General features: G+C 40.5%; 1 protein-coding gene across 1 annotated transcript in view; it reads left to right on the top strand.

The window, feature by feature from the left end:
• Positions 1-13,018: 13,018 nt before the first annotated feature.
• The window catches only part of LOC308689143 (monocarboxylate transporter 2), a 24,497-nt gene continuing 20,155 nt past the window's right edge, over positions 13,019-17,360 (top strand). The window contains exons 1-2 of the mRNA XM_081362718.1: positions 13,019-13,125; positions 17,060-17,283. Coding sequence (XP_081218844.1) covers positions 17,070-17,283 — 214 coding nt within the window. The 5' untranslated portion in view covers positions 13,019-13,125; positions 17,060-17,069. The remainder of the gene's footprint in view (positions 13,126-17,059; positions 17,284-17,360) is intronic.

The raw sequence follows: 17,360 nt of genomic DNA on the forward strand, positions 1-17,360 counted from the left end.
ATGAACACAGAGAACACATGAACACATGAACACAGAGAACACATGAACACAGAGAACACAGAGAACACATGAACACATGAACACAGAGAACACATGAACACATGAACACATGAACACATGAACACATGAACACAGAGAACACATGATCATAGAGAATACATGAACACATGAACACAGAGAACACATGAACACAGAGAATACATGAACACAGAGAACACATGAACACAGAGAATACATGAACACAGAGAACACATGAACACAGAGAATAGAGAACACATGATCACATGAACACATGAACACAGAGAACACATGAACACAGAGAACACATGAACACAGAGAACACATGAACACATGAACACAGAGAACACATGATCATAGAGAATACATGAACACATGAACACAGAGAACACATGAACACAGAGAATACATGAACACAGAGAACACATGAACACAGAGAATACATGAACACAGAGAACACATGAACACAGAGAATAGAGAACACATGATCACATGAACACATGAACACAGAACACAGAGAACACATGAACACAGAGAACACATGAACACAGAACACAGAGAACACATGAACACAGAACACAGAGAACACATGAACACATAGAATAGAGAACACATGAACACAGAGAACACAGAACACAGAGAACACATGAACACATGAACACAGAGAACACAGAGAACACATGAACACATGAACACATGAACACAGAGAACACATGATCACATGATCACATGAACACAGAACACAGAGAACACATGAACACAGAGAACACATGAACACATGAACACAGAGAACACATGAACACATAGAATAGAGAACACATGATCACATGACCACATGAACACAGAGAACACATGAACACATGAACACAGAGAACCGCTCAGGTCAGACGTGTGGCCGCTCTCAGAAACAAACCCAAGTCTGTGAGTGCGAGTGGCTCATAAAGAGAGCAGTGTACGACACACTCCGCGCTCACCACACATGCCTCTTATAATTAATGAAATTACACACTGAATCACTGAGTTTGTCCTCAGGGCCGCGAGCCAGACGCTCCAAACCTCCAGCGAGTCCGGCGAGCTTCTCTCAATGTCATGAACAAACGTTCTTCCAGTAACGTTAATAATGTGCTTAATAAAGTTCAGATCTATCTCTCAAAGTAATGAACAAAAGTAACATTAATAGAACGTTCCTTGAAAGTTCTCTCTTTAATAATGTTCACAGAACAATAGAACAAAAACATAGATCATGGAATGTTTCAGTTGGATGTTTGTTTTTAAATGTAACGTTTTTTAAATGTTTCTACTTGTTTCAGAACGTTCAGATTCAAAAGTAACGTTCTATAATGTTTGAAGAATGATACGTTACTGTTCCCGTAACGTTCACAGAACCAAGAAGAAACGCTTTTAAAACATCAAGGAAACATTCAGAAATAAATTATGTCCTCATAATTTAATTTGTTAGCTGGGAACGTTCTCTCAACATTATAAACAAACATTCACACGTTAATAGAACGTTCGTTCTGGTCTTTAATAACGTTCTTGATAAAGATCAGATCTATCAGATCTATAACCAAGATCTGGATGTTTAACTCTTGTGCGTCAATTAAAAAAAGTTACACACTGGTCTATAGCTTGGGAACAAAGACTTAAGTTTGGTCTCATTTTAAAGAAAACACATTTTTTTCATTACACACATACAAACCACACTCTGACATCCACACACACACACACACACACACACACACACACACACACACACACACACACACACACACACACACACACACACACACACACACACACACACAGTATCGCTGCATAATTTGTCCAGTTGGCTCTATAATACACAGAAGCAGAAACAGGAATAAAGCGAGTGTTTGCTTTATAGGCCAAACCTGAGAAAATGGCACATCTGGTAAAATATAGTAAAATTGTAAATTCTGAAGCGTTGCCAAGAGAAGGAAAGCCTGTTAACAGAGATTGCATCATCTTATAGTTAAATGGCCATGGGATTAAAAATTGCAGTTTTAATGGGTTTCAAAGGGGACATTCTTGTCCTGAAGGTCCTGAGAGGAACTATTGTGTGTTACTGGTGAAAAATAGTTTTTTTTAAAGGAAATGGGGGTGAAATAGTAAAATTCCAATATAAACACACACCTGTGCCAAAATGTATGCAGTTGGCATTAACACAGGCAAAGTGATCAAGAAAACAAAACTGAAAAGGACAAACCTGTCCATAAGGTCACGCAGGGGTTACAGTAAATCATTTCAGCTTTGTGTTCTTCCGTGTCAGATCACACATCATCACCAGGACACACACTGCACTAATCAGTGCACTTGTCTGGTTAACTAGTGATCACGTTTGAGGTTATTAAACATCGACTGGGGCAGAAAAGTAATTATCGTGTTCACCGGAGCGGCTCAACAAACACACACATATAAAACATCCGTCAAAGAAAGAAGCAAAGCCTCACAGATCTGAAATCAGCCCCAGCTCACACAAATACATGTTCTGCTTGTTAGTTAACGATCCCATCATTAAGTTCAAAATGTTTCAAAAGCGTTTCTTCTTGGTTCTGTGAACGTTAAGGGAACAGTAACATTGTATCATTCTTCACACATTATGGAATGTTACTTTTGAATCTGAGCGTTCTGAAACAAGTAGAAACATTTAAAAAAAAAAAAACGTTCAACTGAAACATTTCAGACTAAAATGCTCCAATAATAATGTTTTGAGAAAGACCAGAGTAGCTCTGAACGATCGATCTATTACTGTTACTTTGTTCGTAACTTTGAGAGCGAATGTTTCTGAGAATGCCGATGCCGATACGAGACGGGATGATCCATGTTTCTCTCAGCAGGGCTTGTAGTGTGTAGAGTAGAGGCCAGACGCTCCACAACTGCAGACGGAGAACTGAGGAGAGAGAGCAACAGAAGCCAGAGACAGAACAGCCCATCTCATCGCTGGAACCCATGTGTGGTTCAGTCTCACACAGGAGCTTCTCTGCGGTTCAGGCTTATATTACAGATTTTTCCAGTTGCTCACACACTAAAATGACACACACAGCACAATTATTTAAACTCACACACACTGAGCAAAACCTCTTCAAGTCTCCAAAAGTCTAAACACATTTTCTGCTTTACACACATTTTGCAATTCAAAATGGCACTTTTTAAACACACTGAACACGGTTCTCTGCGTAACACACAACAATCTGACATAACGTCACGTGATTGCTATTTCAAAACACTGCCATTCTAAAGGACACTCCATGATCTGATTGGCCGATACATGCGTCACCTGACCAAACACCTCAATGCTTTACTGTTAACACTTCTATCTTTTCCAGTTTACTGTTTTTTTTTTGTGAGCGTATTTTTGTTTGGTGAAAAATAAAAAAGTAAATGTTTCACCAGCATGTGTGTGTCTGTGTATCTGAACAATCTGAAGAATTTTCTAGAATTTGAACTATTTTAGTATTATAGTAAAGCACACTAAAGCTGAGAGCGCTCTTCATTACGCCAGCAGTGTGTAGTTGCTTAGACAAAACTCTGCTAATATGAATGAAGTGTGTGTCATTTCCTGCAAAAGTTGGATTTTGATAATGCTAATGTAGTTTTGGTTGCAGTGCTTCACTTTGCAGGATATATGAGGTGTTTTGCAGTGTTGTGTTAATTTTTTTGGATAAAACCAGCCTAGTTTGCAAAATTGTGTGTTAGCAATTGGAGTAAAGAGTGGAACTACACTATCTAGCGGTGTGTGGTGTGTGAATGAGGATCGTTGAGAAACATGGGCCGCGATCACACACCGTCTTCCACAGACTCACTGATATACAATCATTCGGCTGCTGATTTAAACCACAATATTTGATGGATCATGAACCTTTATTACACTGTAAAGAACCTTTAGTCTAAGAGAAAGATACTTAAAGTAACTTCATTATTGCAATAAAGATCCTTTATTTTTAAAGAAACATGTTGCGCTGGTCTTTTCTCCTCTATTGTGTCGTAAATCGAGTTATTTTGAGTGTGTGTGTGATTGAGAGAGAGAGTGTGTGTGTGTGTGTGTGTGTGTGTGTGTGTGTGAGAGAGAGAGAGTGTGTGAGTGTGAGTGTGTGTGTGTGTGTGTGTGTGTGTGTGTGTGTGTGTGTGTGTGTGTGTGTGTGTGTGTGTGTGTGAGAGAGTGTGTGTGTGAGAGAGAGAGTGTGTGTGTGTGTGTGTGTGTGTGATTGAGAGAGAGTGTGTGTGTGTGTGTGTGTGATTGAGAGAGTGTGTGTGTGTGTGTGTGTGTGTGTGTGAGAGAGAGTGTGTGTGAGAGAGAGAGTGTGTGTGAGTGTGTGTGTGATTGAGAGAGAGTGTGTGTGTGAGAGAGAGAGAGAGAGTGTGTGAGAGAGAGAGTGTGTGTGAGTGTGTGTGTGTGTGTGTGAGAGAGAGAGAGAGAGTGTGTGTGTGTGTGTGTGTGTGTGTGTGTGTGTGTGTGTGTGTGTGTGTGTGTGTGTGTGTGTGTGTGTGTGTGAGTGTGTGAGTGTGTGTGTCAAGTCAAGTCAAGTCATCTTCATTTATATAGCGCTTTTAACAATGTAGATTGTCTCAAAGCAGCTTTACAGAGACAAACGTATAATTTAAGGTAACAGAGATTGTTTCGGCTTTACAGCAGAGTTAAGTTATTTCCATCTAAACTTAGTTTTAATTGATTTGGTTCCGTCGCAACGATCATTTGTCACCAAATTAGGGGCCGCTAAGACGACACCATTCTCTCTACACAGACTTTAAACGCGAACCTGTGAGAAACGCTGATGGCGGTCACATGCGCATTTAGAATGGGTTCTATAGTTATGTGCGTTAGAATATACGCAGGTTTGGAATTCCCTACAAGCCAAGCCTAAACAAAATACTTGTCTTTCCTTATAAATTTTGATAAGGAATTTTATTTTATTTGTTGCTTTGGGGTAGGACCGCAAGACGAATTTTCCCGACAACGCCTTATCTGTAGAGTGGTAGTGGGATCCTCCATAGGGAGAGACTAGTTGGCACTTCAGCACTGCGTTGTCATCGGTCCAGGCGAAGGTCCTTCGTCAGATCTGGATACGGCCTGGATCCGGCAGGCTGCAGGAAAAACCTTGGGATAAACACAGACACTAAAATTAGCGTAGATGCCATTCTTCTCATGATGTAACGAGTACATCAGGATTTTTGGGAAGTGTTCCCGGTTCCGGCTGACCTAATCTATGCAGCATAACATTAAATTATAGAAGTCTATAATGTATTATGTGAAAGCTAGGTCAAAGAGATGTGTCTTTAATCTGGCTTTGAACTGACAGAGTGTGTCTGCTTCCTGGACAATGGTAGGAAGACTGTTCCAGAGTTTTGGTGCTAAATAGGAAAAGGATCTGCCGCCAGCAGTCGATTTTGATATTCTAGGTATAATCAACTGGCCGGAATTTTGAGATCGTAATAGACGTGAAGGACTATAATGCGTTAAGAGCTCGCTCAAGCACTGCGGAGCTAAACCATTCAGTGCTTTGTAAGTAATCAGCAATATTTTAAAATTTATGCGATGTTTAATAGGGAGCCAGTGCAGTTTTGACAGAACTGGGCTAATATGGTCATACTTCCTGGTTCTGGTAAGAACTCGAGCTGCTGCGTTTTGGACCAGCTGTAGTTTGTTTATTAAGCGTGCAGGGCAACCACCCAGTAGAGCATTACAATAATCTAGCCTTGAGGTCATGAACGCATGAACTAATTGTTCCGCATTTGTCAATGAGAGCATATGGCGTAATTTAGATATATTTTTAAGATGGAAAAATGCGGTTTTACAGATACTAGACACGTGACTTTCAAATGAAAGATTGGTATCAAAGAGCACACACACACACACACACACCCACACACACACACACACACACACACACAGGTTCCTAACCGACGACGAAGACTTAACAGAGCAGCCATCAAGTGTTAGACAGTATTCTAGATTATTACGTGAGGAAGTTTTTTGTCCAATAATTAGAATCTCTGTTTTTTCAGAATTTATAAGTAGGAAATTACAAGTCATCCAATATTTTATATCCGCTATGCATTCCGTTAATTTTGTGAATTGATAAGTTTCGTTAGGTTTTGAAGAAATATAGAGCTGAGTATCATCAGCATAACAGTGAAAGCTAATGCCATGTTTCCTAATGATATCTCCTAAGGGTAGCATGTACAGTGTGTGTGTGTGTGTGTGTGTGTGTGTGTGTGTGTGTGTGTGTGTGTGTGTGTGTGTGTGTGTGTGTGTGTGTAAGGGTAGCATGTACAGAGTGAACAGCAGCGGTCCTAGTACTGAGCCTTGTGGTACGCCATACTTAACCTGTGATCGATGAGACATATCATTTACTGCTACAAACTGATAACGGTCAGATAAGTATGATTTAAACCATGCTAGTGCATTTCCTGTAATGCCAACATAATGTTCTAATCTATTTAAAAGAACGTTGTGGTCAATGGTGTCAAACGCAGCGCTAAGATCGAGTAACACTAATAGAGAGATACAACCACGATCGGATGATAAGAGCAAATCATTTGTGACTCTAACGAGAGCTGTTTCGGTACTATGGTACGGTCTAAATCCGGACTGGAGATCCTCAGATATCATTTCTTTCAAGAAAGGAACACAGTTGTGAGGATACTGCCTTTTCTAGTATCTTTGACAGAAAAGGTAGATTCGAGATCGGCCTGTAATTGACTAATTCTGAAGGATCAAGTTGCGTTTTTTTAACAAGCGGTTTAATCATAGCCAGCTTAAAGTTTTTTGGTACGTATCCTAGAGACAAAGACGAATTAATGATATTAAGAAGAGGATCTATGACCTCTGGAAGCATCTCTTTCAGTAGCTTAGTCGGTATAGGGTCTAACATACATGTTGTCGATTTAGATGATTTAATGAGTTTAGTAAATTCTTCCTCTCCTATAGCAACGAATGAATCAAATTTTTCCTCAGGGAGACTACAATGCACTGCCTGATGTGATACTGTAGTAGACGGTTGCATAGTTATAATTTTGTCCCTGATATTATCAATCTTATAAGTGAAGAAGTTCATAAAGTCATTACTGCTGTGTTGCTTGGAAACTTGGAAACTACTGCTGTGTTGCTTGTGTGTGAGAGAGAGAGAGAGAGAGAGAGAGTGTGTGTGTGTGTGTGTGTGTGTGTGTGTGTGTGTGTGTGTGTGTGTGTGTGTGTGTGTGTGTGTGTGTGTGTGTTATAGTGCTTGTGTGTGTGTGAGTGTGAGTTCGTAATCCTGCACTCGCTCGCATCAGATTGAAGGCGCTGACTCTTCAAGAGACGACTGAACCTCTCTCTCGTCTACACTTGACCCGCTATTCTAACACTTTCTATTAGATGCTTCAGCACCACAAGCTCAAACACACACACACACACACACACACACACACACACACACACACACACACACACACACACACACAGTGTTGCTGCTTCTTGCTCCTCACACTTCAGTCCAAACACACATTTCTCTGACTATTTTTGGCTATACAAAAAATATGCATGAGTAAAAAATAAAAAAACGAAAAGTATTTTTTTTTTTTAGTAAATGTAGATGATCCAGTCCAGACCCTGCCGCACACACACCGCAGAAACAGCAGGACTATAGCACAGATCTGAACAGAATCTGCACCAGGTTTCAGTCCGGAGGAGGATCAGCTCAATGACGCCCCCTGGAGGCGCATGTGTCTCTCACACATCAACACTTCTGTCAATAAAGTTGCATATATAAATATATATAAACGATGTTTTCGCACAGCTCTATATAAATTTAGATATACCACTAATTAAAATGTAAGATTTTTAATAGCCAAATTCCCCAAAATACATCATCATCATATACAATCATATTCTGAATTAAAGCTGCAAGCAGCATTTATCGGGGTTTAAGCGGTTTAAGGCCTTTCAGCACATGCGTAAAAATATATTATCTTTTATTTTTATTTATTAACACTTAAACTTAGGAAACCAAAAGTAATTTATAAAATATCATATATGAGATTGTCAAGAATTATTTTGTACAGACGTAAATAATGTATGTTGGATTGATGTTTATAAGGAACTTCACCCTGACAATGCATCGTCAGCATTTGAAAGATTATTTCACCCTTTACTGGACAAACATGCACTTATGAAAGATGTACATGAGGAATGTTCGGGCATGGACTGTTAATGAGCCGGAAAACATCATGTTTGAGAGAGATGTGGAGAGAAGGGTACAGCAAACAGAACTGGGAACAGGAGGATTGGGACTATTGCAAATTAAGAAATCAAGAAACTAAAATTAATAGGAAAAAGAAAAGAATGTTTTACTAAATTAAAATAAGTGAATGTAAATATGATTGTAAAAAAAACTCAATGAAATAATGGATAGGAAATCAAGTCAAATTCCTTATTTTATTTTATTGATACAGGCGACCTATTTTTTTACTATTTTTAAACCATATGAAATTGGAAATGATTTTAATGATTTTATGTTGTTTGGCAGGACCAGTTTGCCACATCTTTAATATCAGTATAGAAAAAGGGATTTTAGCTTTAGCTTGGAAAGATGCAAAGGTTATTCATTTTAATGGTTTTAATGGTCCTAATAGACAACCAATAAGTTTGCTACCAGATCTTAGCAAAGTATTGAAAATGATCATTTGTGATAAAATTCAATTATTCTTTAAGGAGAATAATTTTCTCTCTAATTTTCAGCATTGATATTGAGAGCACAGACTGATGACAGTAACTCAGTAGGAGCAGTATTGTTAGATGTTAGCTCAGCTTTTGATGCACTGGATCATAGATTATTGCTGGATAAATGGAAATGTTAAGGAAAAATATGTTTTTAGAGTTTTTTTGACTGTTAAAGCGCCACGTCTCGCCTGATCTCCACCACTGTTATTGGGTGTCCTCAAAGTGTGCCCATACAGATACAATTTGTTATAAAAAAACTCATTTCGTTCCTTCAGGACATTGTGCCAATGACGCATTCTGAGTTTTTTGAGATACGCCAATGTTCTCTTAGACTATCACCCTGGACAAATTTTCATCGGACTAACGGTTGGGTGCGGTTATAGCCATTTTCATGATTTTTTCCCTGATATAGCGCCACCAAGTGGCCAATTGTCACGATTCTTTTCATGTCACCTCAGATTGAGCTCATGAACATGTGTCCCGAGTTTAGTGGAAATATCTCTTTCCATTCACAAGTTATAGCCGTTTTAGTAAAAGTGGCCCCGGTCTCATCAAACATTTTGGTTACCCTTAGCAACCGTGAATTAAAATTTCTAATTTGTTTTATGGTTATTGATAGTCACTCTCCTGAGAATATTTCTGCAGTGGTTTGGTTCCGATCAGGCCAAAAACCTAGGAGGAGTAGTTTGCAAAATAGGTTTTTGGAAAACCCCAGAATACCCAAATTTTGCAAGTGGGGCTCGATGCAGAGCCAAGTGGGAGGAGCTAGAGCTCCAGCCCCTCCCCTCGCTGGATTTAGTGGGCGGGGCCGCGCATGCGCAGGTAAACTTTCTCGCTATCAAAGAGTTACGTCACGATCTTTTCCCGCAGCGTTGCATTCCGGGAAGGCGCCGCCATTTTAGGTGGTAACTCTATCAGTTGATCAGTTGCCATGGTTACTTCTACAGTGAGGCCAAGATAAATAGCAAAAGAGAGAGAAAAGATCAGTTTGATATGCGTTTGCATTTTAGCGATATTCCACAGTTTCTTGGGAAGATATGGAGAAGGAAAAAGCTTAAATAAACGGCCTATCACGTTAATGACGTAGCCTACGACATTGCCAGAATGTACGATCTGTCCGCACACGGCAGGTCCAAAATGCACATCCAATATCAGATTTATTTCCACATATAAATAAAACAAATAAAGGCCCTATTTTTAAATATATTTTATATAGTCCTATAATGTTTTTTATATAGGCTAATATATTAAAATGTATATTTGTTAATAGGCTATCTTCATAATTAAACAAAAACACATCTAACATAACATAACCTGAGTTGTTCATTTTTTTCAATATGTTCTTATTTATTTCATTAACGAAATATCAATCTTCGTCTTTATACCAGAAGATAGCCTACAAAAATCTTCAAGATAGCCTACAGTATAACGGATTATCACCTTATAAACAGTCCTTTGTGGAATAAGGCCTGCTATATAGAAATAGCATAGCCTTTTATAGCATCTTAATTTAAACTTTATTTTGTTATTAGGTTAATAAAATGCTAACTCGTCTAATGTAATGTAAAGAGCTGGATACTAATACTTAAATAGGCTTTATGTCATTAGATAAGGCCATCTAATTTGATTAGAGTTGATAGACTAAATATTTTTAACGTTAGTCATTCATTTAGCCTAAGCAATTACTATATCGCATTAATCCATCCTGGGTGCAGTTCAAGCAAGCACCGGCAAAAGTAGGCTAATGATAATAAATGTGTCTGAAAAAAATAACGAAGCATTTTCATTATGTATTAATAGGCTGTGTACAGTAGGCTATCATAACACTGAACAATTCAACATAAATCTGGGGTAGCCTAGTGTCTCAACTCTCCCCCACTGGCCACCCCGCACATTTCTTTTGCATTTACCTTGCATGACACAATACCATGAAATATTTTTTAATAAGTTTTTAGAGCACAGAATAGCCTAATGTTTGATGCATCCGTTGTTCAAATTGCAGGGGACACAATATGTAGGCTATGCACAGTAAAAATTTAACATGAATGTCCATTGGGGGCTATTGCTTGAACGTAGAAGTTGCCTATGATAAAGACATGATAGCCTATAGGCCTACTAGCATATAGGATCGAGCTGTAGCCTATGATGCATTTGCACAATGATAACATAAAAACAGTTACCAATAGGATACTCTGCTCATTTCGTTATTTCAGGTTAGAAGCCAACAGGAAGAATTTCCATCGGAGTAACCCCGGCGACAGCTGACAGCCCCAGACCCAGACCCAGACCAGACCCCTCCCCAACACACACACACACACACACACACACACACACACACACACCCTCACTCACCCTCACACACACTCACCCTCACCTGTACAATTGTTCAGTTAAAATAAAATCTTTGGTCCTTACAATTTCTCACTTGTCTTCTATGGCTGTTTTCTTTTGGTAAAAAAAGTAAAAAACCATAAAAGTCCCATAAACGTTCCGAAAGGCCGCTGTTGGTCATGTGAACGTCCTTTTGAACGTCCGGAGGAGGACGGGGACGTTCGGGGGGACGTTCGCACAGGCCATTTAGGGGACGTTCTGGGGACCTTTTTTTGTTAGCTGGGTAGCACCTCCATCCCCAGCATCAGCAGCACCACCTCCATCCAGGCGCGCTGGAAGCTGTTTCATGCGAACGGGGCTGAGGGCTGGGTTGGAAAATATGTGACGTCATTATGTTGTGGCTGACAAGGTCACGTAAATGCGGTGGACAAAAAATAAATAGGGGTGCACTATCTAAGCTTTTACATTGCCTTTTAAGTCTAGTAATTTACATAATCAAGCAGACGCTTTTGTCCAAAGCAGCTTTAAAAGTGAGGAAAACAACGAAACCGTTATAAAGATAAAATAATAAATAGATACAAAGTTTCAACCGTTTTTAGAAACAAACACAAACACACACACACACAGTGTGAGTAATGTTCTTATTAGGTGTTTACGCGTTTGTCACAGAAACGATAAATATTTAATCATAATCACGACAAATATTAGAGAAAAATACAATATGATGTATGCCAGCATCTTGCGCATCAAAACAAACTTGTCCTTCCATCACGGTTGAACTCGCACTAGATCCAGCAAGGGTGAGCTAGACCTCTAGCTGCAGCGAATCCCCGCTCACTAAATCCAGCGAGGGGAGGGGCTGGAGCTCTAGCTCCTCCCATTTGGCTCTGCATCGAGCACCATCTCAAATTTTGGGGTATTTTTCTAGAGAATGCTGCATCATGGGAAAATTGACAATAACAATAGGGTTTCCGGGCTTGAACCCCTAAATATGAATGTAACAAATATGCAGTCTAACAATGCAGCCAAATATAATTAATGAGAAACAGGAATGATTAGTTCGCCTCTCGAGTAATTTTGTTCGTTTGTCACGTGACTGAGGCAAAATGAACGATCCATTCATGAACAAGACATTGATTGTATACATTTAGCTTGAGGGAGAAAGACGAGAAATATACACATTTATTGCTCAGTTGAACATTTAAACGTGAAAAGTTATCTGGTCTTTAATAACGTTCGCACAAAAACAACAGAACAACAACGTTCTGACACATGACTTGTGTCAGAACGTTCAAACTAACGTTCAAACTAATGTTCCCAACTTCCCATAACGTTTACCATTCGCATGATCGATTTTTTTTTCAACTTTCAAAAATAACGTTTTTACAACTTACACGAACGTTAGCAAACCGTTCTAAAACCATATTTCTGTTCGCTGTTGAGCCTAATCCTCACTCATTCATCACGTGTCTATCTGAAAGATCATTTTTTCGTTCAAAGTAAAACTGTGTTAAATCCAAACCTGTCTCCAAACTGTCTCCTCTGATTAATGTACTATAATTGTATTTCCTCTTGGATTACGTGTTGTTTGGCAGAATGATGTGTTTACAACAAAAGCGGATCATGTGAGAAAAAAATTCCTTCTCCCTGCTGATTGTTTTAGTACAATAAGCCCCGCTAAGGCGTTTATAAGCAGGGCCAAAAACTGTGTGACTGGAATAACAAACAAGAGTTGAGCTCGTGCGCTCCTCTTACCTCAGAATAATAAATATTTATACTACGCTGTGACGACGTTGCAGACAGTAAACCTTCCCGGATGTGACCCCGCCCACCTAAACACACGCCTGCCTCGCAGCCAATCGCTTAGCGCGCACGTCACGCCGCCTCATTAATATTCATGAGCCAAGCCTCCGCCATAACAGAGTCCGTTACCGCGCCCCGGGAAATCGCGAGTGACGTCACGGGCGACTGATTCAAACGCGCGTGCGGAGCGTCTCTCTGCAGCAGCGACTGAAGGTCAGGGAGACAGGCAGCAGCACTGATAACCGGACCTGAAGGTAAGCAGGCTTTCTGATATGAAGTGATGATGATTATGATGATGATGATGTGTTTGCTGCTGCCGGGACGGTCCCGTTGTCAGAATGATGCTGAACGAGGATATCAACAAATGAGGATGTGGATCATGTGCTGATGATGCACTTACACATTCATTTTTAATCAGGCCTTGGGCTAATGTGATTAATGCAGCATAAATGCGATGAATATGAATGCATATGGACCGATGCATGAGTCGGCATCGGCATAGAGAGAGTATAGAAGAGAGAATAGAAGTGAATAGAGTTCTATATTTATCCGGCTTTGATGCTGTAAGCGGGTTTGGCTCATCTGGGTCACTCCAGCGGGTCACGTGACTGTCTCCGAGCACATTCAGCATGATGATGTGTGTTTATGATGTTCACTTTAATAATGTTTACAGAAGGACAAGAATAATGTCATATAGTGTAATCTGATATGATTACAGTGTCTGACAGAAACTGTTGAGTTTTAGGGTCACACTTTATTTCACAGTGTCCTTATTACACGTTACACGCTCTTACCGTAGTAATAACAGTAAATTATGCATAATTTCATGCAACTAACCCTCAACCAAACCCTTATAGTAAGTACATGTTGTTAATTAAGATTACTCAGTACTTAAATGTATAATTACACTGTAACAATGTGTTACCCTTAAATTAATAAAAACTACCAAAGCTCAACACACACACACACTTTATTTCACACGCACTTACCGTAGTAATAACAGTAAATTACGCATAATTACATGCAAACCCTAATCCTACACTAAGCCTATAGTAAGTCCATGTTGTTCATTAATTACACTGTAACAACGACACCTTAAAATAAAGTGTAACCAATTTTAGTACTTCTACTTACACTAGATGAAAATGAGAAATACTGCATTGGCAACAAGCTGACATAAAATGAGTGAAATGTTTTTTACGGTGTTCTTGTGTGTAATGCATATGTTGTGTGTGTTCTAACGAGTGTTCTTGTGTGTAATGCATATGTTGTGTGTGTTCTAACGAGTGTTCTTGTGTGTAATGCATATGTTGTGTGTGTTCTACCGCTGGGAAGAATGAAGCACAAACATCCACGGCTCACGCTGAGTCCTGAAGGAGACGCCCGAGACATTTATTTATCTTTAGTTCATGTTTTCACACTGGGAAACACACACACACACACACACACACACACACCGCGAGAGATCCTGACACACACTTCTGTAAAACACCTCGAAACAAGATCAGAGGAGAATATATATATCAGATATTAATGTGTTTTCCACTCTCAGCACGAGCAGGACCAGCTCTCAGGAAGAAGGTCAAAGGTCACGATAATGACCCTAAACACACCTGCAACCCTGTCATATGACATCATAATGCAACCGCTTATTGAACCTTTAGACAAAAGAAAAGAAAAAATTGCATGTTTTGTTTTGCATCATATTTATGACATCACAATAAATCAGCGATATATATCATGTTCATTTTTAATCTTATTATCGTCATCAGTCCAATAAGAAAATTTGATAAATAATGGATTATTTTCTTCCTCTGTAAAGAATTATTGGTGCATATCTAAATATCAATATCTGCCTATAATGTGTCTTAGTAAGATGATATTTAAATGCTTAGTTTTATGATCTGTAGTTTAATGCAATACAATAATAATGATGCAATACTCAAAAGCCTGATGATCATATTTGATACTCATAATTTCTATAATAAATGATGATGATGATCAAGTAAACCCGCTGAAATATTACTAACAATATCAAAGTTATTCTCACGTTTACTTGATAAAAGCAGGACGTTTGTACTATTAAACTAAAAGAGTGTAACCTGTCACTCAGAGATCATGTGACCGCAGATATGAATATGATCCGGGCTTTAATGCGAGTTATTGTGCTCAGAGCCTCAGCGGCGCGTCGGTGTACGCGTGTGTGTGTACATTATGTGCGTTTATGTTATGATATCTCAGATGTTTCTGAAGTATCAAACGGAGCAGGAGACGCCCGTCCGCACGATTGTTCTCCTGAAGTCTGGGAAACCAGATCTTGTTTTTGAAGACCTTCAAAAGACCTCGGGAATGGAGTCAGCAGGTCTTTCCTCCGATTCAAGCCCACGAGCGCTTTAAACACGGCGCGACCTTTGACCTACACTCAGTTTTACACACACTACCAGTCTAACGCTCTGGATCGGGGAGATTACTCCAGTCTTCAGTGTCACATGATCCTTCAGAAATCACTCTAATATGATGATTCGATGATCAAGAAACATTTATGATTATTATCAGTGTTGAAAACAGTTATTTACACTTTTATTTCAGGATTCTTTGAGCATTTGATTTGAGTGTTCGATTACAAGGAAACGGCGAGCTGTGATGTGGACTAGGAATGCCATCTACTTAAATATTCATGAGGCGTTTCAAACTACACTGAGACCTTGAAGCTGAAGGACAGCGGTCACATGACCAGACCACCAGGTGTCGGGTTACAGCGTCACCTGAGTCAGCGCTGCCAGCCAATCACAGAGCTGAATTAGCACCACATCACTTTCAACTAGACACGCGATTGGTTCATAATTTGAGCGGCGGAATCATTCGTTAGACATCAAAGTATCAAATCAAGAGTCATTTATTGTGGAGAAAGACGCACACATGACTAAACATTGGCTGTGGTCAGTCCATCGCTGGCGTGTGCTGAGATCACTCTGCAAGGTTATGTGGATCTGACAACAGAAGCTTATCTCACACAGGGTTAGTTTGAGCTGTTCACATCACATGAGCGCTGTGTGTGGGAGCTTTCCTTCAGAAACATCACATGATGAGAATCACTCCAGCTTTGTAAATGATGACTGTAGCCCCGCCCACGTGTCCGGGAGGCGGAGTCCACTGGGAACTGGAGGCGGGGCTTAATTTGCCAGTGATTGACAGCTGTGTTTGTTCTTAATTAGAGCTCGTTCCTCGTCGCTGCTATTTCTGCTCTCACTGTCTGCCCACCAGAGACTAAACACACTCATTTCTGCAGAGTTTGAGAGAGAGACATCTATTTTAACCATAGTCTGTGTAAAACACTGGGCGTAGTGTGTGTGACGTCACCCGTAGTGTTTCTGAAGAGCGCTTCTGGAGCCTAAAGTGGGCGGAGCCGGCCGTCGCCATCTTGGCAGCGTCAGTCCCAGATAAACGAACATGTGCAGCGAGGCGGATTAGCTGAGGTGACGTGACGCTAACAGACAGCAGACAAACGGCTAGCGGTGACATCAGCGGCAATCCACCTGTCACTCAAGTGGCCACGCCCTTAATTATGCAGAAGTTTAAGGTTTAATATAATTTAAATGGATGAGTTATAAAAATATTCACCCCCTCACAGTCGTCATGAAGAGCAAAATTATCTTTATAGATCAAAACCACTTTTTGCGTTAGACTGTAAACATGTTTTATTCTGCTGTAAAGTTGAGCGTTTTAACATGCGAGTCTATGGGACTGAGTCTCTTCTGCAGCCGGCCTCTAGTGGCCAGTCCATGAACTGCAGTTTAATCACTCAGTGTAGAGAGAGAGAGAGAGAGAGAGAGAGAGAGAGAGACCGGAAGGTTAATGCTTGGTTTACAAACAGGTTTCCTGAACACGCCCTTTCCTCTTTAATTGGTCAGTCAGGCAGAGGCCCCGCCCCCCACACTCACGTCACTGGTTGAGTCAGAATCAGCGCTGTCTGTTAGCGTCACGTCACCTCAGCTAATCCGCCTCGCTGCACATGTTCGTTTATCTGGGAGTGACGCGGCCAAGATGGCGACGGCCGGCTCCGCCCACTTTAGGCTTCAGAAGCGCTCTTCAGAAACACTACGGGTGACGTCACACACACTACGCACATATTATAGTATATGATCAGAATCTGGCATGTGACGGTGTGTGTGTGTGTGTGTGTTGCAGTGACTCCGCGATGCCTCCTCCCGTCGGGCCGCCGGTGGTCCCGCCTCCTGATGGTGGGTGGGGCTGGGCTGTTGTGGGCGGAGCCTTCATCTCCATCGGCTTCTCCTACGCCTTCCCAAAAGCCACCACTGTGTTCTTCAAAGACATCCAGAGGATCTTCGACGCCTCGTACAGTCAGGTGGCCTGGATCTCCTCCATCATGCTGGCCGTCATGTACGCTGGAGGTAAACACACGCGGTGTGTGTGTGTGTGTGGTCTCAGTGTAATGAATGTCTGAGAAACCACTTTCAGTTCACGTTTA

Source organism: Scardinius erythrophthalmus (assembly GCF_964197995.2).
Source record: "Scardinius erythrophthalmus genome assembly, chromosome: 4".
NCBI lineage: Eukaryota > Metazoa > Chordata > Actinopteri > Cypriniformes > Leuciscidae > Scardinius > Scardinius erythrophthalmus.